At 46.4% G+C, this 22,316-nt stretch overlaps 1 protein-coding gene across 3 annotated transcripts in view; it reads right to left on the reverse strand.

Moving 5' to 3' along the window:
• Nucleotides 1-2,768: 2,768 nt before the first annotated feature.
• LOC138807808 (tyrosine-protein kinase ZAP-70) overlaps nucleotides 2,769-22,316 on the reverse strand; it is a 28,955-nt gene continuing 9,407 nt past the window's right edge. The window contains exons 3-13 of one of the 3 annotated variants that reach the window (XM_069993572.1): nucleotides 21,405-21,565; nucleotides 8,959-9,097; nucleotides 8,785-8,869; nucleotides 8,659-8,705; nucleotides 8,411-8,462; nucleotides 7,483-7,675; nucleotides 6,781-6,987; nucleotides 4,638-4,830; nucleotides 4,423-4,563; nucleotides 4,210-4,322; nucleotides 2,769-3,231 (exon numbers count right to left, since the gene is read on the reverse strand). In XM_069993572.1, the coding sequence (XP_069849673.1) occupies nucleotides 3,108-3,231; nucleotides 4,210-4,322; nucleotides 4,423-4,563; nucleotides 4,638-4,830; nucleotides 6,781-6,987; nucleotides 7,483-7,675; nucleotides 8,411-8,462; nucleotides 8,659-8,705; nucleotides 8,785-8,869; nucleotides 8,959-9,097; nucleotides 21,405-21,565 (1,455 nt within the window). In that variant the 3' untranslated portion in view covers nucleotides 2,769-3,107. Of the gene's footprint in view, nucleotides 3,232-4,209; nucleotides 4,323-4,422; nucleotides 4,564-4,637; nucleotides 4,831-6,780; nucleotides 6,988-7,482; nucleotides 7,676-8,410; nucleotides 8,463-8,658; nucleotides 8,706-8,784; nucleotides 8,870-8,958; nucleotides 9,098-21,404; nucleotides 21,566-22,316 lie in introns of those variants that run through there. The other 2 variants (XM_069993573.1, XM_069993574.1) reach the window with 2 other exon arrangements.

A 22,316-nucleotide genomic window follows, 5' to 3' on the forward strand; every position in this document is an offset into this window, starting at 1 on the left:
GCTGAATGTGTAAGCAAACTGTGGTTATCAGTAAAATGTGGATGAAAAACATTCTGGACGGGAGCAATAGTAAACACAAAAGGGCAAGAGTCAACGTAGATATTTGGGGATTTAGTCAGAACTGCTAGTAAGAAAGATCTGCAAATAGTCCTTTACTGAAGGACACAATACTGGGTCCTAAAGAACTGAGCAGAGGCTAGAGACTTAGAAGTAGAGTAGATGAAAGCCAGGTGTGAGGAGCTGAGCTGGCCTCAGCTTTGGAGACAATGCCACCTCATGGCAGTTTTGTGAAACTGCACTCTCACTTGTCCTAAGAGTCCCAGTGTATTTGACTCCCGGACAGGATCACTTTATTAACACCTCCTATCTACCGAAATATTACTTTCAGCAGAAATTATGACATGAAAAAAAATAATAGCAGTGACAACAAAAGAAATGAAAGTCAAGCGGAGCTGTGGCACGAGTAGCAGAGTGCTAGCCTTGAGCAGAAAAGAAAAGTCAAAGTATATTTACTTTCTGCTATATTTTAGGTAATAGCATAAATTATTGTCTAGTAACAAGATAATATTAATAAAGCTTAAACATTTGCATATAGTACAATTTGGGAAGCCCCTAAATCATGCCACTGATGTAATTTTCTTGCTGTTTTAAAATAACTAGGAAATGATGTTTTACCATTATTCAAATTCAATAATATAGATCATAGGTGAAGTGATCACCAATGGAAAGTATCATTCTTTTTTTTTGGGGGGGGGGGTCTGGTTGTGGGGCCTGAACTCTGGGCCTGGGCGCTGTCCCTCAGCTCTTCAGCTCAAGGCTAGTGCTCTACCACTTGAGTCACAGCACCACTTCCAGCTTTTTTCTTTTTGCTTATGTGGTGCTGAGGAATCGAACCCAGGACCTCAGGCATGCAAGGCTAGCGCTCTACCACTGAGCCACCTTCCCAGCCCAGAAAGTATCATTCTTAAGGCACCATTTTAGTTTTGGTTTCCTTTTTTTCTTTTTTTTTTTTTTCCTTTCCTTGTGGTACTGGAGATTGGATTCAGGACCTTGCGCTTACAGGTAAGGCAGGTTCTCTACTAATTTAGCCAAGCCTGCAGCCCTATTTCCTTGGTTATTCTTGAAGTAGGGTAGAGCTTAATGTCTAGACCAGCCATGGCTTTGAGCCTACTTGTGCTTTCCTAAGTGGCTGGGGATGAGAGTTACACACCACTGCACCCACCCACTGTGCTTCTCCCCTAGCTGAGCTAACCGGTATACACCACCATATCCAGACAATTGGTTGAGATGGAACCTCATGAACTTTTATGCTCCGGCTGGCCTTGAACCACAATCTCCCAATCATCCCTTCCCATGTAGTTAGGATTATAGGCTTGAAGCACCACACCTAGTGGGCCCTTAATGGTGTTTCCGTTTCTCTATGATCTTCAAGCTTCAGAGTCCCAAGTCCTGGGATTATAGGCAAGGTCTATACCCAGAGATCTCCAAGTGGTCACATAGAATGATGAAATTGAATTAGTTGGAGTTCTATGTATTTACCTTTACAATTATCATGCTCTTGTCTATTTTGAATCCAGTCGGGCGGGAAGGGGAGTACCCTCACCGGGTACCATCTGGTGGGGGTTGAAGATCCTTAAAAACTATCCCAAACCTTTACAAATGTAACCTCAAAACAACTACACATGTGGCCGAGTGTCTGACATTGACTGTAGAACTGCGGAAACTTCCTGGGGAAATACAAAGTTCATTAAAGGGAAATAATAAAATGTGCCAATTTAAACTTACATTGAAATTATTAAAACTCAACAGCAAATGGGAAATTAGAATTGGGGCTGATATATTTGATACGTTAATAGTATTGTCCCATGTTGAGTTTTGTGGCTTGACAATGTACTCACATGTCACCAAAGCTCTAGACCTCCTCTTGGCAGCTGCCTACCTGGCCATCATGTTCCCACTCCACACAATGATGCTGCAGCCCCAGGTACTCTCCCGTAGTCTCACAAAATGACCATAGGCTTTCCAGTGCTTCTGGGTTCACACCATAAATAAAATGAAAGTTCACCTGCCCAGAATGCCCAGCAAATCTCCTTGCTTCTCATTGGCTCTGAGTGAGTGACATGCCCTCCCCTGAGCCAATCACTCAGATCAACGGGATGAGGCATTGGCTGGGAGCTGGAGAGAAAGCCAATGACAGCTGAGAAAAGAAATGCCTCCATTTCATTCCACCTGTTGGGGAAACCCAAGGGAGCAGGCTCAGGACTGCCCTGGTGAGCAGAGACATCAGGTGGTAAAGACCTCAACTGTGACCAATTAGGCCCAGGGAGAGGGCAGCAGTTGAGTAGGAGCTGGTAACAGGACAATCTAGAGACCTGAAAACATACTTATATGTGTCTGTATCACTTGATTGGGGGCTGGGACTAGGTGGGATTTGTTGAAACCTCTCCAGGTGATCCCAATGAACAGTCATTATGGATATGCCCACCTCTGCACCCCAGGAAAGCTGACGTCTGGTGGGTACACAGCTCTGAGCCCTGCCTATACCCACCTGGCCTCAGTTTCCCCATTCTGTCCCAGCACCTCATTCACAGAAACATGCTCCTAGGGTTGGGGGAAAGTGAGGAGAGCAGCCCCATCTCCCTAGAGGTGTGTTCAGGCATGGCTCATGAAAGAACCACTCAGGTTTTTCATGCCTTCCAGTGACCACCCCCTCCAGACTCAGGTCTTCTCCTGGGAAAAGAGGAGGCATGCAAGTGAGAGAGAAAAGAGTTTATTCCCACGATTGAAGCTACCTTCATTGGAGACTCTAGGCTTCGGCTCCTTGTGAGCAATGCCCCCTCAGCCCAGGACCCTCAGTAGGTACCAGTCCCAAACCAGGCTTCCCAGCATGCCCCCCCCCTCTGTCCTCTCCAGCCTAAAAGGTCTGGAGACCAGGTAGAAAGTGGGAGGGGGCTGTGGGCTTTAGGTTTCAGGTGCCCCTTACTACATCCCCACTGGAGGGAGGGAGAAGCCAAGCTGACCTCAACCAGATGGTCACTCCCAGGACCAGCTGCAAGCAGAGAGGAAAAGGCTGAGGATGGGGCTCACAGGGTCAGAGTTGCTGGAACTCAAGCACACGCAGCCTCCACCCCCTGTCCACACTGTGGAGCATCCTCGGCCCTGCTCGCCATGCTGTAGTAATAGGTCCGCATGCGCTGCTCCACTGTCAGGAAGTCTGGGCGGTCTTCCCACCTGCAGGAAGTGAGGCAGATCTAAAACCCATCTTCAGGTGAAGAGAGGTGTGGAGAGGGTTTGGTTGCAGTGGGCTTTCAGGGCTCAGAAAAACAATGGGAGCCAAGCACTGGGGTCCACACTATAATCCTAGCTACACAGGAGGCTGAGATCTGAGGTTCTAATGTTGAAGCCAGGCAAAAAAGTCTATGGGATTCTTATCTCCCGTGAACCAGCAGAAAACCAGAAGTGGAGGTGTGGCACAGTAGTAGAGTCAGCCTTGAGTGAAAAAGCTAAGCAAGAGTACAAGGCTCTGAGTACAAGCCCCAGTATCAGTGCAAAAGAGGACAAGGGAGAGAAGAGGGAAAGGAGAGGAGAGTTCTAGAACATGTGCTATGGTGCCACACACCGGCCCCCTTGGTTATTGGTTTGGCATGCTGGTTATGTTCTGATGGAGCCCGAATTGCATGTTTTGGAGAGAGATGGGTCACCCATTCTGCTTGAGTGTTTCAGAGTCACATCATTAAGTGCAGGCTGGTGGAGCATCAAGTGTGGAAATGCTGTTGCTGCACAAACAGTATAAGGTGACAGAATATCTGGGTGTGTTGTCTGATGGGGTATTTGGGGAGGACATAGGTGGAGGAGCTGAGTATACTGAGTGTTTGGGTCTTACTGTTTGTCTCTCTCAATAATTAGGTGCTGAGAGTTGGCTGGACACTAGAGAATTGCCCAATGTCTGAGCACTAGTGTTAGATGTTGAGTAAGTATAGACTAGAGTTTCAGAGTCTGTCACACATTGAGTGTTGGCTGGTAGAGAGCTGAGCAGAGCTGCAGATGGACTAAGTATAGCAAGTGTTAGAAAGGCTGTGACCTGGATAAAGGTCTTTGAGTGGGATAATATTGGGGAGTTACAGTGACGCTGATTGGACCCCAGGACCCCCTTCAGGCCCCAGGCCCAGGGATTGGTCAAGCCAGGGCCCCACCCACCCACGCACTCACTTGTAGATCCAGCAGTCACTCATGAGTGCATACATTTCTGGTGGACACTCTGGTGGGCACTCCATCCGCTTGCCCTGTTTGATGAAGTCCAAAACCTCTGGGCCTTTCATCTTCTGCTCAAGCAAAGGCCAAGGACATGTATAAGTAACTAGGGGGACAACATCCTGATCACCCTCCCCAGCCCACTGTGTGTCCACTTCTGCCCATACCTACCTTGTAGGGCTTCTGGCCGTAGGAGAAAGCCTCCCACATGGTGACCCCATAGCTCCAGACATCGCTGCGGCTGGAGAACTTGCGGAAGTTGATGCACTCGGGTGCATACCACTTGAGAGGCCACTTCCCTGCTGAACGAGCCTGGGAAGGGGGTGATACTGCTAAGCCAGGGTTCAGGGACCCTCAACCCACCAGCCCCAGCCACCCAGGCTCACGGTGTAGTAGCTGTCATCAGCACCCAGCGCCTTGGAGAGGCCGAAGTCACTGATCTTGGCATAGTGCCGGTTGACCAGCAGCACATTGCGGGCAGCCAGGTCTCGGTGCACAAAGTTCTTCTCTTCCAGGTACTTCATCCCCATGGACACCTGGTGCAACAGCTCAGCCACGTTGCTGACTGGAATCTCCTCCCTTGAGTGAAGGGGAAGGCAACATCAGCAGGGAGAAGACAGCTTAAGTTCCAGGGCCAAAGCCTTCATCTCTAACCCAGACAAGGAACCACTAGTTCACCACAGGTTCAATAAACATTTGCTGAGCAGCTGCTATATGCCAGGCAAGAGGATGAGGACACGGGTATGTGCAAAACCCACAAAACCTTTGCTCTTGTCCCGTCTGGAAACTCCAGTCTATAAGTACACACTGTAACCCTCAAGCTGATTTCTCTGCCTGTACCTGGCTGTATCCCTTGGGAAATTCAGGATTTTTTTTCCAATACAACCAAAGCAGAGCCCTGAGTGAAGGTCTCCATATGTATACACGTGTATGATACACACACACTCACTCACACAGAGCTCTCCCACCCCATCTCCAACAGCCCTACCCTTCGAAGAATCTGTCCTCACCCTGGCAGCTGTGCCTGAGAATACCTCCATGATCCTCCCACTTCTGTCACCTGGACCCTCATTCTCTTCTGGACTGGAACATTAGGCTCCACCCAGCCTCCTGCCTCTCTTCTCCATAGCCATCCCACAGGCTTGTCCTCCCTGTGTCTGAATGGAGCGCTTCCCCCATTTCCCAGCCTGGGTCCCAGGGCTTCCACCTTACCCCAGGTAAAAGACCAAGACTTCTCATGGGCACCATCTGCCCCATCACCTCTCAGCCCACATCAGCTCCCTTCTCCTCATTCCACCACCACACCAGGCTTTACCCACAACCTCAGGGTCTTTGCACAAGATGTACCCTCTGCCTGGAACACTCTTCCCCCAGATTGGGGCTCAGCAAGCCTCCTTGTTTGCTCAAGCACCATGTTCATCCTGACAGTTCTGCCTCCTTGGCCTGCCCAGCTTTTTAGCTACAAAATCTGTCTCCTAGCTTGCTCAATATTACATCACAAGTATTCCTTATTGCCTCTTCTCCAGACAGGAAATAGGGTAAAGGTCTCTGCCTCTTTCATTTACTAATAACCCAAGTGCCTGACACCAAAAACCTGCCCAACAGATAGCCGTCCATCTATGACTGAATGTGTGATGGGGACACAGTGCAAAGGCATCTGCCCCCAGCACAGAGTTTGAAGTAGCAAAACACTCCTCAGTGAGTGTAACCTTGTGCCTGTGGGGAAAGAGTTTGGGAACACAAATGAAATGATCAAACTTAGGTAAAGAGCAGAAAGTAAACAGTTCAGTCTTTGCCAGCCACATATGATGTCTGTCACATGGTCTTTGTTCTTAAAGGGTCTTTAACCCTTTAAAAATCTATATCATGTGATGCAAAAGCAAACTGTGGGCTGCAGTTTTCTGCTCTGATTTATGTCACACTCAACTATTAGCCATTTCCTGTGGGTGATGGATTTGGCCCAGAGACTCCGAGTGGCAGGGACAGAGATGACATTCACGAAGCTCTGGTCTGCACGGTCAAATGCTGTCTAAGTACTTCATAAGCATCAACATCTTTAACTGTCACCAGAACCCTGTGGTAGATCCTGTTGTTGCCACCAGAGTACTCAGGATCTCTGCTATGCAGCATGAGTGTGAATATGGAAGGGTGTAAGGGTTGGATATCTGTGCATACTCTGTGTGTATGTGTGTGTGTGTGTGTGTGTGTGTGTGTGTGTGTGTGTGTGTGTGTGTCAGTACTAGATCTTGAACTCAGCCTGGCATTCTTGCTTGGCTTTTTGCTCAAGACTGATGTTCTACCACTTGAGCCATGCCTCCACTTCCAACTTTTTGCTGGTTAATGAAACTAAAGAGTCTTGTCCATGTGTCTGCCTAGGTTGGCTTCAAACCACAATCCTCAGTTCTCCAATCCTTGAGTAGCGGCCTTCTTGAAGGTGTGAAGATGAGTGTATAGATGGTTCCCACATGTGAGTATGTGCATCTTGGCTCTGCCCTTCCCACCCCGGTGACCCAGCCCATCCATGCTCACTTTTTTCCAATCAGGAACTTGTGCAGGGGCCCGCCCCCTGCCATCTCCATGACCAGCATGAGCGCCTCAGCCTTGCACACCCCAATGAGCCGCACGATGTAGGGGTTGTCCAGCTGGTGCATGATCTGTGCCTCACGCATCATCTCGTCCTTGTCTGCCTTCTCTGTGCTTTGCTTCAGCACTTTGATGGCCACATCAATCTGCTTCCTGCCCGGAGCACAGCCAGCCATGCCAGAAGTGAGTGCAGGAGAAGTGTGAGCTTGGAATATCCCACTGCACCCCCACCCGACCCCGACCCACCTCTCTCTTCTCCCCTAAGTTGGGTGATGATGCTCTGGCTTGCCACTCCCATCAAGTCAAAGGCATTTACTTTCCCAGCTGCCAGGAGCATCAACTGAGGACAGCTGATAGCCACGCCCTCACCATGACTAGAGAGACTCACCAAAGTCAGTCCCTCAGCCAAAGTGACAGTCTCCTCTATCCAATAGTCAGTACAGGACAAGGGACCCCTCTGTGCAGGTCCCCTGAGCTGCAGCTACAGCTGGCCCAGGTTTGCATCCCCACTCCCCTCTCCAGTGTCCCTAAGTTGTCCAGACAGTCCTCCAGCATGCCATGTACCACCCTAAAGTCTGCTTTCCAAGTAGACTGATGAGACAGTCAGACACCACGGCCCCCATTGCTCCCACATAAGAACAGCCATACTTGCGCATACGGTAGACGCCCTGGCGCACGGAGCCAAAGTTGCCACAGCCAAGTTCAATATCCGCCACAAGAAGGTTCTCGCGCTTCAGGAAGAGCTTCTTGTCCTTGAGCTCCTCAGGGTCACTGTAGGGGCTCTCATACACACTTGTGTCCATGGGCATTGGCCGGGGCTTCTCTGGAGATGCTAGACGTGCTGGGCACACGTGCACACACACACACACACACACACACACACACACACACACACACACACAGAGTCAGGTACTCCCAAATCAGGAGAATGGACAGGGGGACAGACACACCCTAGACAAGGATGCCATCCCCCCAGAGCATGCCTAGACATATGGATGAGCATGGTGTTAGTGTGTGTCCGTGTGTGTGTTCATACTATACACAGTTGCCTTCACATCTGCGGGTCCCCTGTGCATCAGACCTAATTAGGAGGCCGGCTGGGAGGTGTACACCCACCCTGCATCTGCCTGTCCCTGTCTGCAACGGTACCTCACAGCGCAGGTACCAGGTTGCTGAAGAGGCTGTGTAACCATGGAGACAAAGCTGTCTCTGTGAACCCACAGGAAACATGTGAGCACCTGCAGCAGTGTCCTGAGAGTATGGGCTCTGAAGTGAGTCTTCCCATCTCCACCCATCTCACTGTGAGAATGAGCTACCTGCCCTCTTTCTCATCTGCCAGGAACGTCATACATACATACAGGCTGTGTGTCTCGGGGCAGGGGTGGGAGGGAAGGAAGCTCTGGGGCCAGTGTTCCCCCCCCCATCCATGTCAGCACACCTTGGAATATCCACACACAGGCATGTGTGGGCACAGGGGCAAAGCACATCCACTGCTTCAGGCCTGGCCTCCTCCTCCTCCCCACACTCTCTGCGACTAGACATGAGCCCCACCCAACCTCCACCTGTGCTGGCTCACCTGGCTCAGGGGTGTATCCATCTGAGTTGAGGGTATCCACCCGTCTTTGAGGCTGAAGGTCATGGGGTCAGTAAGTTAGCAGAACCCAGTCTGAGGCCCTGGCCCCCCACGAGACCCAGGCCTACCAAAGACTCTCGAGGGCTGTGCTCTGGGAGCCCCTCTTCCCTCCATTGCAACCCAGTCATTCTCCATGCCAGCTCCCCAGGGGCCAACCACCCCACCCTGGCCCCTAGGTGTTGCTGATGTACCTGGGTGAAGGTGGATGGGTGGGCTGGGAGCGTGGGAGCGGCGGCACCTGAGGGCACAGAAGTGGCAGTGAGATGGGGCCTAGCCTCCTGCATCTATATCCCTCTCACCCCGACTGCCCCCCTCACCTGCAGCGCTGGCAGTGGAGTTGGGGCAGACCTCCTTCAAGCAGTAGATGAGCCCATCGGCCTTCAGCTTCAGGTACTCCACCAGCTATGGAGAGGAGAGGGTGTCAGGTGGGTCTCCTCGTCTCCCTGATACTGATCTAACATCACCCCAGAGCAAGGTACATGGTCACCTACCTGCCAGAGAGTGTCAAACTTGGTCCCCTCAGGAATGCAGTACTTGCCAGCCTTGTCCTGGCTGATAAGGTAGTGGTACACCGTTTTCCCGTAGACCATGGACAGTGCATATGTGCCTTTCTCCTTCCGGGGCCTCAGCCTGTCAGGGAGGGAGGGGCGTCAGCCCTACAGCAGCTTGAGGGCCCTTTTAGAACTCAGTATCACTCAGTGCGCATGCACGCATGTGTGCATGCGCACGCATGCGCCTGCTCACACACGCACGCGCACACACACACACACACACACACACACACACACACACACACACACACAGGCCAACTGGGTGCCATTCACTGGAACTGTGGCATGAAACTCATGTTGAAGCCAATAAGCATCTTCCACAACTGCTTTCTGTGAGCCATTGGCATAAATGTTAATGTCGACTTCCAGCGAAGGAAGGACAGCTGGTCATGCAGGGGGAAGGTTCTCGTAGATGTAGAAGGTTTACAGGACAGCTAATCCCCAAGCTCAGAGATTGCACTGAGATATAAACAGCTGACCTGTGGTTGGCCACAGGAACTAGCCATCAAGTGACCTATGAGTGAGAATCCTCAGAAATGTAAACTTGCAGCCCCCACCATGCATGTTTAATCACTGAATAAATACCACCAGGCCATGCATCTCCGTGCCTAGATACGTGGTAAACCAGACAGCTGTGAGCACACCTGTCCATTAGGCCCTTCCTTAGATTAAAACAGGAAAATATCCTCTACATCACCACAGTGGAGCTTCAGTGAGAGTCAGGGGGGTGGCTGTGACCATCCTGTCCGTTCCTGGATGGCTTATTCCCCAAAAGACAAAGTGATGAGGATAACAAAGTTTCCAGGGTATCTACAACTGCCACTCAAAGAAGGATGACACAGTTCTCAGACTATCCCACAACTGTCTTGGGGATACTTAAAGAGACAAGAAATCAGGGAAGGTGTGGCAGTGAGAACTCTGAACACAAACTAAGAAAAAACAAATGTTCCACCAAAGGAAATCACTTTAATAATTTAGATTAGTGGGCTAGTCTGGAGGTTACAGTTGCTAGAGACTTGTTCACTTAAAAGTAAAAATACTTCCAAAGGGCCATACCTTTAAGTTTTAAGCAGACAAGAGAAACTCAACACCAAGTATGTAGATAATACTTATACATACACCCACACACCACACCACCACCACCACTACCATCACCACCACCACCAATTGTTCTCTCTGATAGATAAAAATCTATTTCTCTAGTTACTAAATCAGAGCTTAACCAAGTGATCTGCTTTAGCTCCTATGATATTTACAAGCATGACACACACAGAGGCTTGAGAAAGAGTTGTGCACCAAGCCCTTACTGCCCTCTCTTGCTGCTCCTGACAATTCTGTGTCTACCAAGCTAACCTGGAGATGCCACATGGGAAGCCCAGGGGTGTCAGCCTGCCCATGCATGGCATGATGTGTGAGTGCAACCATCTGGGACCATGCCCTCCAGTCACCCTCCCAGCTGATGACTCATGAATGAACTCAAGAAACCAGAAGACTCACCCAGCTAAACCCAGCTCACATTGCCTAGAGGGAATAAATGACTGCTGTACGCCACTATTTAGGGTGGTGTGTTATACGGCAAATACTGTCTTTAGAAGGAGAGATGTGAACTTATGAAAAAGCAGAAATATATCACACTGGCTGAAATATTGGTAGTGTCACTGCTTATATTCCAGTGCCACATAGCCGACTTTATTTGCAATAAGTAAGTAAAAAGCCTACTAGGTAGTGGTAGTTCTCTGTACTTGCAGGTTAAACTTGCCCTTCAGCAAGAGGCATGGGCAAAGAAATTGACTTATGTCTTTATTCTTAAAATAATATATAGAACCAGACACTGGTGGCTCACACCTGTAATCCTAGCTACTTGGGAGGCTGAGATCCAGAGGATCACAATTTGAGTACAGCCCGAGCAGAAAAACCTGCAAGCCTCCATCTCCAAGACAGCCAACAAAAATGCCAGGCTGGAGGTCACATGTTAGAGCATCAACCAAGCCAAGCAAGCTAGAGGACCTGACAATAATAATAACAATAACAACAACAACAACATATAGTATCTGACAACATTAACAAATAGAGCAACTAACTCTTCATCTATTTGTCATTTAATCTTCACAGCATTCCTCATATAGAAATAATATCATCCTGTTTTGTAGCTTGCAAAAGATTGTATCTCTTGGGGCTGGGAAAGTGGCTCAGTGGTAGAGTGCATGAGGCCCTCGGTTCCATTCCTCAGCACCACATAAACGTCAAAAGCCAGAAGTGGCACTGTGGCTCAAGTGGTAGAGCACTCGCTTTGAGCTGAAGAGCTGAGGGACAGTGCCCAGGCCCAGAGTTCAAGCCCCATGACCAACAACAACAACAACAAAAAGATTTTATCTCATACCTAAAGGGTTCACCATTCGTATCAGGTGGAATCAGGATCCAAATCCATTTCTAACTCAAATGCTAATACCTACCTATGATTGACATCTAACTCTGTTGCCTGAAACAACAGGACCAACTGCTCATGAACTAAACAAAAATAAACCTTTTCTCTTTTTAAGTTGCTTTGTCTCCAGTATTTGTTATAGGGATGGAAACTTAAGGGTTGGGGAGGGTATAAAAGGAGTTCAGCTTCTGCAGGAGTTCCACGACCCAGAGGGGTTAAGAAATATTGGCAAGATGCTCTGGAATGACCTTTTCAGGGGTCAAGTTCTTGTTCAAATTGAACTAACCAGCACCATAAAATGCCACCACCAAGTACACAGAAACAAAGCAAATATTTGCAGCACACAGCCTTACATACAAATCCATTTGCTCATCAACAACTTAGATGGGATCAATGTAAGGGTAGTTTTGGCATTAATTCTAGGCCAAGTGGTATCTGCCTTTCTGAACCCTTATCTTGAACTCTTATCTGGGAAGTAGACAACCAGGACTATTCTCTTGCCCTCACCCCTTTCCCATGTGAGGTTCTATGGCTACTGCTTTGACTTTCTGTCCCCAACTAGTCGCATACTGACAAAGTAGTTACTGACTATAGGTACTACGAGAAGATCTACTACCTGCCCTGCCCTGCCTAGTTTGCCAGGAGTCTGGCTGGCTCCTCATAACTGGTGAATGAGTCCCTTACAGTGCCCCTGTTCAACTGCAAGCTTTAGTCATTGTACACCACCCAGATCCTTCTCCCAACCCCCTGCCATCTGCTGGTCCCATTTGCCTCTTAGACTTCAAGCCAGTTTGATTCCCAAAGCCATTATTAGTCCTGGTTTTCCTGAGATTCCTTGTATTTCGATTGACTGGCTAACTCAAAACCTGTCCTAAACTGTTGTGTTGTGCAAATAGTTTGTAAAATGTTCCTTCAGGCAATAAAATTGTTTGTCAAACAACACTGAACCAGAAATAAAAGATTTAAAACACACACACACACACACACACACACACACACACACACACACACACACACACACACATACACACACACACACACACACATCAAAGCTGAGACTCTACTGTTGTTGAAACCAGTATAGAGACTCAGAATCCAATCTGCCTTGACAGATATGGTGGTCCACAGGTGTAATCCCAGCTACTTGGGAGGTAGAGATAAGAGGATCCCAGGCTAGCACAGTCAAAAACTTCATGAAATTATCTAAAACAAAGAAAATCCAATATGGCTGCATATGCATCTAGTTCCAGTCACTTGTAGGAGGATGGCAGTTCAAGGCTAACCCAGGAAAAAGAGACCTTATCTGAGAAATAAATTAAGGCAGAAAGGGCTAAGGATGTGGTTCAAATGGCAGAGTGCCTGTTTACTAGTCAGGAGATTCTTAGTTCAAATTCCAGTACAGACAAAAAGTAAAGGGTGGTCCAGGAAACCATGAAAAATATTTTAAACCATTTGAGAGACAATATGGTTAGGTAGAAGAAAAGGAGGAAGGAAAGCAATGAGAGAAGAAGAAAGAAAAACCAAGACAGACTTGTGGTAATGAAAGCTGTATCAGGAGATTTGAGAGGAACCCAAGAAGGAAACCCAGACTAAAAAGTCAGAGAAAGATGAATTTACATTTATGAAGGGAAAAGCAGAGAAGGAGGAAAAGGGGGCTGCAATCACAGAAATTCCAGGTGGAATTTCCACTGGGAAAGAGCTCTGCCATTCAGGCACCTGGGTGATGTACACATAAGAAAGTGTGAGCCTTGCCAGGGAATGCTGGGAAAATCTTAGTGAGCATCACACCTGGGCAGGTGAAGAACACCTGGACCAGACACCTTCATGGTACCAGAAGACAGAGTCTTCTAGACATACCAGATACAAGCCCTGCTCTCTTGCTAATAGTCTAAATGGGGAAAAAAAGAGGGCACTTCCAGGTACTGGTGGTTCAAGCCTATAGCCCTAGTTAATCATGAGGCTGGGATTATCTGAGGTTTGGGGTTTGAAGGCAGCTTAGACAGAAAAGTTCATGAGACTATTATCTCCAACTAACTACAAAAAACCCTAAGTAGAGCTGTGGCTCAAGTGGTAGAGCACTAGCCTTGAGCAAAATAGCTAAGGGAGAGTGGGCCCTGAGTTCAAGCCCCAGTACCAGCCACCACCAACCCTCCCTCACAAAAAGAAAGGAAGAAGGAAGGAAGGAAGGAAGGAAGGAAGGAAGGAAGGAAGAAAGGAAGGAAGGAAGGAAGGAAGGAAGGAAGGAAGGAAGGAAGGAAGGAAGGAAGGAAGGAAGGGAAGGGAAGAAAGGAAGGAGGGAAGAGGGGGGAAGGAGGGGTGAAAGGGGAGGGAGGGAGGGAGGGAGGGAAGAAAGATAACCCCAAACTCACCAAGTTTGAGATGCCCATGCCTTCAATATGACCTCCTGTTCCAATCCTATGATAAATGTTTGTAAATATAGCTGATTTAATTATTTGAAGGTAATCCCTTTCCCACAGTGGCTTTGCATTTGTGATGGGACTTGCTTTGGCCAAAAGGACATCAGTCACACTGTATATTCAGAGGCTTAGGAAATACTTGCATTCTGGAACTTGCACAGTACTAGAACTCCAGTACTGTGTGAACACTCCTGGACAAGACCATACTTTGACCAGCTCACCAGCTCACCACCACCACCACCATCACCACCCCGACCATGAAGGCAACACTGAGCCAAGAGCCACATGTATAACTGTGACCATCCAACTGGATTCAATGCCCACCCAACTGAGGGGACCAAAACTGCTCAGCTGACTCACAGAACTGTTAAAAAAAAAAAAAACTGTGAGTTTGAGCCAGTAAGTCTCAGAATGGTTTGTTATGCAGCAAAACTAACTGATATAAATGCAAAGGCTTCCTCATGAAGAAAACAACCCCCACCTTAGTTGTTCCAAAGCTATCCTTGCCAGACACCAGTGGCTCACATCTGTAATCCTAGCTATTTTGGAGGCTGAGATCCAGAAGATTGTGGTTCAAAGCCAGTCAATGCAGAAAAGTCCCAAAATAACTGGCAAAAATCAGGGCTGGTTGTTTGGCTAAAGTGGCAAGCACCTGCTGAGCAAGCACAAGGCTCTGGGTTCAAACCTTGGTTCTGAAGCAAGCAAACAAACAAACAAAAATACCATCTTGGAAGTTGAGTTGAGTCTTTTTGTTGTTGTTTAGTTAGTTTGGTTTGTTTTTGTTGTGCTAGGGATTGAACCCAGGGCATTGTGCATTCTAGGCGAGTCATCTACCACTGCGCTCTACCCCTAGCCTCAAAGCATAATTTGTAATATGCATGCAAGAGCTCCCTCTGAAACCTCAGAAAAAATCACTTCAATTCACAGCCTAAATCTGTGAGATAGGGTGGGGAAAAAAAGAGCTTTTGAACAGCCAACAGCATGGCCTGGGGAAGGGAACCTCACCTGGAGGAGGGAAATCAAGGCAAGGGATCACTTCCTCCAAGTGGGCTGGCCTCAGAAGAGGAAGAGCCCTAGGACAGTGGGTAACGATAAGGATCCATCTGGAATAACTTTAGCCAAGACTGCACCCATGAGAAGGAAGACCCTGGGAATTGTTCCCATAGACTTCCTGGAGGAGAACACAAACTTCCTGGGGTCATGGGAAAGAAGCAAGCACCAAGATTTTCTGCAATTCAAGGATTGAGTGACTTGAGTAGATATCTGGATAACATTTATGTGTGTGCGCGCACGCACACACACACACACACACACACACACACACACACACACACACACACACACACACACACACACACACACACACACAACCTGGGTGCAAATCAGAGACCAACAGCCGCAGGTGGGCTCTCAAATTCATAGTAGATTTTTTGTTTTGTTTTGGGGCTTTTGTTGATAGTTTTTAATAGCAATCTAATCTAACTTAGGTAGAACACTTTTGGTTTGCTTTACTTTTTTTCCTCCAGCAGTTCTTAAGAGATTTTTTAGTTTTTAGAGATTCTTTGGCCATAATAAACTCACAAATAGCCACAAGGCCTCATCTGCACAGACACACAGTTGCTACATACAGGAAGATCTACCATGTAAGGTGGTTTTGTACATGCCAAGTACTGTGCTATTGCTTTACATGTATTAATTTGTATAATCCTCTGACAGATCCTTGGGGTGGGTGCTGATGTCATTGGAAGCACAGGTAAAGGGAGTTGCTTCAATAAGCTTGTACTTGACCCATGATAAAAGCCAGATCCACACTTGCTAGGTGCCAATGGCTCACGTCTGTAATCCTAGCTACTCAGGAGTATCTTGGTTCAAAGCTAGCCTAGCCATGGGAGGAAAGTCCATGAGACTCTTATCTTCAGTAACCAATAGAAAGCCAGACATGGAACTGTAGATCAAATAGTAGAGTGCTAGCCTTGAGCAGAAAAGGTAAGGGAGCCACTTCTGGCTGGATGAGGGAATTTAGGATGAGACTGGAAGTGGTTCAATGCATAAATGGCAAGTATACTGAGTTGCAGGTCCAAGTGTGAAATGTGCTTGCTGGGACTAGACTAGAGATCAAGAATGTATTCCAAAAAAGCTCTATAAAAATACGTGGGGCTGGGAAGGTGGCTCCGTGGTAGAATCCTTGCCTTGCATGCATGAGGCCCTGGGTTCAATTCCTCAGCACCACATAAGCAGAAAAAGCCAGAAGTGGTGCTGTGGCTCAAGTGGTAGAGTGCTAGCCTTGAGCTGAAGAGAGGAGGGACAGTGCCCAGGCCCAGAGTTCAGGCTCCACAACTGACAAAAATAATAATAATAATACATCATCAACTCCAACCGAATAGTTGACCTAGTTATAGGAAAAAAAACTTCATTGGATCCTCACTGAACCCATCCATTAATTACCACTCTTTAAACAGTCTTCTCATCAAAAAGTATGAGGGCTGAAAATCTAAGATGTATTCCTCCCACATGAAGAAGTTTCTATACAACTCAAGAATAATCTAGCAGATCAAGCTACTTTTTCCTCATCAAGCAGACATACTCAAGCTAATAACACAACATGTCATAAAATGTCTTTGTGTTTTTCACGGTATGGATGTGACCCATTTGTGAGTCATTGATTCCATTCTGTGAGTCATAATGAACTTTATTTAAAAGCAAAATAAAATATAAAATATCTAAATGCTTTGCACTAGATCCTCTGTTTGAAATATGTAGGTAAATTTCAATATCCTAGAAAGGTATCTGATGGAAAGTAGATGATGAATACAGTGTATACTGGTTAAGAAGGGGTTTTCAATCATTTGCTAGTGGGTGTCATTTGACTTTCATAATAGCAAGTGTTTGTACACTCTATTTTCATATTATGATTTACAACTAGACATAAGGTCTTGAGACATTCAGTTGAGATTCAGTTACACATGCTGAGTATATTTTTGATAACAGTATAGAGGCTCTATGGTTTGGGGGATTAGAGATTATATTTTAATCAGATTGGAGCAAACTGTTTAATTGGATCATTTCTTTATTAAAAGAAAAGGGAATAGGGTCTGAGTGCTGGTGGGTCATACCTGTAATCCTAGCTACTCAGGAGGCTGAGATCTGAGGACTGTGGTTCAAAGCCAGACCGGGCAGATAAGAGTCTAGAGACTCTTATCTCCAATTAATAACCAAAAAGCCAGAGTGAAGCTATGGCTTAAGTGGCAGAACATTAGTCTTGAACACAAAAGCTCAGGGATAGTACCCAGGCCCTGAGTTCAGGCCCCAGGACTGACACATATATACACACAAGAAAGGAATAATGAAACATGCAGAAACCTGTTCAAGTTCAACTAATGGATCTGAAAATATTGAGAAGAATATTGACACTAATCTTCTAACTCCAACTTCATTTGAGCCTCATTTCAAAAAGAAAAAAATATAAGCTATTATATGAAGATTACTCAAAATATGTTTTGTTTTGTTCTGTTGCCAGTCCCGGGGCTTGAACTTAGGGCCTGGGCACTATCCCTGAGCTTCTTTTGCTCAAGGCTAGCAGCACTCTACCACTTGAGTCACAGAGCCACTTCTGGCTTTTTCTGTGTATGTGGTACTGAGGAATTGAACCCAGGGCTTCATGCATGCTAGGCAAGCACTCTACCACTAAGCCACATTCCCAGGCTCAAATACGATTTTATCAAATGTAAAAACCCCTTTGAAAAATGACAGACCTCAGTGTGTTATTTGTAATAATGTTCTGGCAACGAAATCTTAAAACCTCCGAAGTTCAAAAGGTAGTTAGAAACTCAGCAGCAAGCTGAACTTATTGATAAGCATCTTGAATATTTTTTAAAAAAGAAAAGAAAAGAAATGTTGTTGGCTCTGGGAGTCATCCTGTGGTGGCCAGCATTATAACTGCTCAGGTTCCACCAGGCTGCTTGCATCTCAGTCACCCTGACCTGGCCTAACAAATAACACCAACCCCCTCACAATCAATTTCCCACTCACTCCCTGTTACCATCCATTTCCCATACACAATACAGACTCCCATTTCCCCATTCTTAAAGGTTTACTTCCTCCCTCATTCCTATAGGTTCACCCCCCTATAATTACCCAAGATAAAAGCAGGTTCTCTGACATCAAACCTTTTCCTTCCCTGGATGTGTGTGTGGTGTGCTTTATTCGGTAGAGACTTCTAACAAAATGTATTAGCACAGTTTCTAGGAAACACAGTTTCTTAGTTGTTTTTCTACTTTTAGTGAGAAATATTTAATGTGGAATTTATCTGTAGCAAAAGAAAAAATATCCCCCACAGATACTGAAAACTTACTCCAGAATGTTTGGATATGGTGTGCAGAATGTTTGATAAGTTGGCCAATAAATTAAAAACTACACCTGCTACTGCAGAGCCTTTAGAAACACTGCTTATTAATTGGTGGCAGTCTGGTATAGAATTTGTAATTCAACTTGATGAATTTGCACAACACTTATTTTATATTGTTGTAAGATGAGAAAACAGAGAAGCCATATTTTGAGAGGTTGAATCTTGGAGTCTTTATTTAAAGGCCAGAGACTCATGGTAGACTCCTGTCTCAAAGAGGAGCAGCCAGAAAAACACTTAACACTGTTAGGAAACTGAGCCATGAAGGCTAGAGAGGAAAGAAGAACAAAAACAATGCCAACAAATCAGATATGAGTGATGAGCTCATTTTATGGAGGATTTTTATGGTTCTTAATTTAACCTAACATTTAAGTGGACTAGATATTTTTACAGAATTAGAAAGGTGCATAATTGTTGATCATTACAAATGAAAGTGGGTAAATGGTAAAGGCATTAAAAGTGATGGTACAGCAAGCATAACTGGGAAGCAAAAGCAGAGTGATCGAAAATAAAAGCTACCAGTGACTAATAATGGTGCCACACAGAATCACTGAAGCTTGAAATCCAGAGACCTTCCACAAGATCTTATAGAACTATGTGAAACTGCAGTAAAGGTCACTAATCTTATTAAAGGGAGCTCACTTATTAACTAACTTCTTGAAACATACTGTTCAAAAATTGGAATCAGTCAGACCCATTTACTCTATCACACCAAAGTCATTGGTTCTCAAGGTAAAATACTAATTGGGTTTATGAATGCACAAATGAGGTTCATAATCTTAAGGGGGAAAATCTTATTTTGCAAACATTTTTGAAGATGAGTGATGAAGTAATGAGTACTTGAGTCATGAAATTGGCATATGTAACCAATATGTTTGGAATTATGTTAACTGAATTTAAAAGCTCAGCAGAAAATCAGTGATGCATTCCAACATGTTGAAGAGATCCAAGTACTCCAGAAGATGCTGTAGCAAGCAAGACTTAAAAGTAATTGTCTTAGCAGGATGCCAGTGGCTCATGCCTATAATTCTAGCTACTTCAGAGGCTGAGATCTAAGGATCATGTTTCAAAGCCAGCCCCAACAGGAAAGTCCATGAAACTCTTATCTCCAATTAGTTACCCAAAAGCAGGAAGTGGAGCTGTAGCTCAAGTGTAGAATGCTAGCCTGGAGTTCAGGGACAGCACCATGTCTGAGTTCAAGCTCCAGGGTTGGCACCAAAAAAAAAAAGTAATTGTCCAAGACACTACATGGTTCTACAGTTTTTACAACATATTGAAGAGATTGTTATTAATGAAGAGTTTTGAAAGAAATGAAACCAGATATATTACTGCATCTCACTTCTCTGTCTCAAACTTTAATCATTTAACCTTTTTTTTTTTTTTTTTTTGGTTGGTCATGGAGCTTGAATTCTGGGTCTGGGTGCTGTCTCTCAGCTCTTCAGCTCAAGGCTAGAGCTCTACCATTTGAGCCACAGTGCCACTTCTGGTTTTCTGGTGGTTTATTGGAGATAAGAGTCTCACAGACTTTTGTGCCCAGGCTGGCTTTGAACCAGATCTCAGCTCCCTGAGTAGCTAGGATTACAGGCGTAAGCCACCGGCACCCAGCTCACTTTTTTCTAGAACAGAAATTGGATATATTAGAGGAACATGAAATTGGTTAGCATATTAATTTGCTTTTCAAGACTCTGAATCAGTAACAGAGTTAAACTTAGTGTTTAACTCTGACAAAGACAATGAATTATAGCAACTTACTTGTACTTATGCTCTTAAGAATGATTATGACACCTTAAAGTTTGTCAGCATTTTTTACTTTCTTTTGCTTTGTAGAAGAGTATCTTTCTGTTTCTATCACTCACAACCAGTTTGTGTGAACTAGAGTTTTCAATCTTAACCCAGTTAAAATTGAAGGAAGAAGCAGGTTCAATGGTGTAGCAGATCTGTGAGTAGCATTATCTTTCCGTGTTCCCAGACTGAAATGAATTTATCAACAGACAAGCACTGTTATTCATGCTAATGAAGATCTGATTGGTTTTGTTTTGTCAGTTCTGGCACTTGAACACAGGGTCTGGGTGCTGTCCCTGAATTCTTTTTGCTCAAGGCTAGTGCTCTATCAGTTTGAGCCACAGCTCCACTTCTGGTTTTCTGGTGGTTAATTGGAGATAAGAGTTCCACTGACTTTCCTGCTTAGGCAAGCTTTGAACCACAACCCTCAGACTCAGCCTCATAAGTAGCTAGGATTACAAGTGTTAGCCACCAGCTCATTTTTCATTTTATATTTTATAATGTTACTTTCTAATGTTTTAGGTTATATTTAAATACTAATGTAACATTGTTCATAATTCCTTTGTTTTAATGTTCTTAAATATTAAGCGCACACACACACACACACACAGCCAGAATTACCTTCTGCATCAACCTCCTCCCACTCTGCTCTAATGCTCCAGACCACTGGCCTCCTCCATGTTCCTTCAAAATGTCAGGTAAATGTCTACCTTCTGAACTTTGTACTTGCCATCTTGTTTGCCAGAAGCACCTTCCACCTCAAAGCTGCCATCTCTCTTCTAGGATGTTTGGTTTTGTGGTTTGGTGCTGGTGATTAACCCAAGGCCTGTGTGCTAAGCAAGAGCTCCACCACTGAGCTACCTCAATCCTTCCACAACTCCCTTCTCATCTCCAGTTCTTTGTGCTAGAGTTGCCTTTTTGTGAAAACCTTCTCTGGCCACCCAAACAACACACACAGGATTTCCAATCATACATATCTAGCTAGACCTTATTAGTTGGGTTTTATGAGAGGCCTTTGTTTTTTTGTTCTACCTGTCATTCACCAGGACACTTATGTCTATTTGATTTAGGCCACATCCTCAGTGTCTGATACCCAGCAGCTATCTAATGAATGAACAGAATCTGAGACAGGGAGAAATTTGACTACCTGACCAAGGGTCACAGCTGATAGGTGGCAAAAGTTGGGTTCAACCCATTGGACCTGGAGGTTTTGCTAGGAGTCCCTTTACATGTGTCCACACAGGCACACCCTCAAGCCCCCCATCCTACCACGATCAGACTCGGGTCTGATCACCTACCCACCCAGGATCCCAGCCAATAAGCCCCAGCCTTACACCCAGGAACCATAGGTCCCACATACAGGAACTTGCCGTCTGTTTGCGCTCCAGAGTAGAGCTTGCGCTCGGCTTCCTCCCGCGTCAGGCTGCTGTGGTACCAGGGCATCCGCTCATGGGCCGTGGTGGCAATGAGCTTCTCCACCTGCGGGGCCTGACTGATGATGGCCTGCTCTAGGGCATCACCCTGGAAAAGGAGGGTAAAGGAGGATTTAAGTGTGGCCAAATACAGAGCCCCAGGAGCCCTCACAGGTCCATCTCCTGGACTCTCCTGACTGCCCCATCCAGTAAGGCTACTCTCAGTCACACTCTTCCATGCAGCCTCTAGACCGTGGAGGGCGGCTTACACCCTCTCCAAGAGGCACCATGGCTCCCTCAAGCACATCTCCAGCTTGAAGATCAGATGCGGTAGTTGGATGGTCTAGCATAGTGCAGGCTCTAGAGGACTAAAACCCACTGCCCCCAGGCTACTCAAGCTACTCTGCCAACACGCCTCATAGACAGCCCTCTCTGATTGGGTTCCCAGTCAGAGATTTTGGACCCGCCCAGGCCGAGAGCCCTTCTAGTCTGGCACAGATAGTTGTGCACCATAGCTCAGGCTATGGCACACTGTGGAGGGCCACCACAGAGCCTGTTTCTCACAAACCCCCCTATGTCCCGCCATCAACCTCATCCTCTTACTTCCAAATCTCACACCCTACCGCATTCTGCAGGCAGAAAGAGAAAAAAAATCCCCCACACGCCTTGCCTGGCCCTGCCCCTGGGTCCACGCTGCCGGCCCCACCCTTGGCCCACCCCACAGGATCCGTCCCTGAATCCGGCCCAGAGACCACTGGCCCCACTACGGTCTGTCCCTCAATGAGGCCCCTAAGTCCGGCCCGAAGGCTCAAGGCCCCGCCCCAGGGCCCACTTCATAGGCTCCAGGCCACGCCTTCAAG

Source organism: Dipodomys merriami, unplaced genomic scaffold (assembly GCF_024711535.1).
Source record: "Dipodomys merriami isolate MVZ:Mamm:240054 unplaced genomic scaffold, mDipMer1.0.p SCAF_435, whole genome shotgun sequence".
NCBI classification, from domain to species: Eukaryota; Metazoa; Chordata; class Mammalia; order Rodentia; family Heteromyidae; genus Dipodomys; species Dipodomys merriami.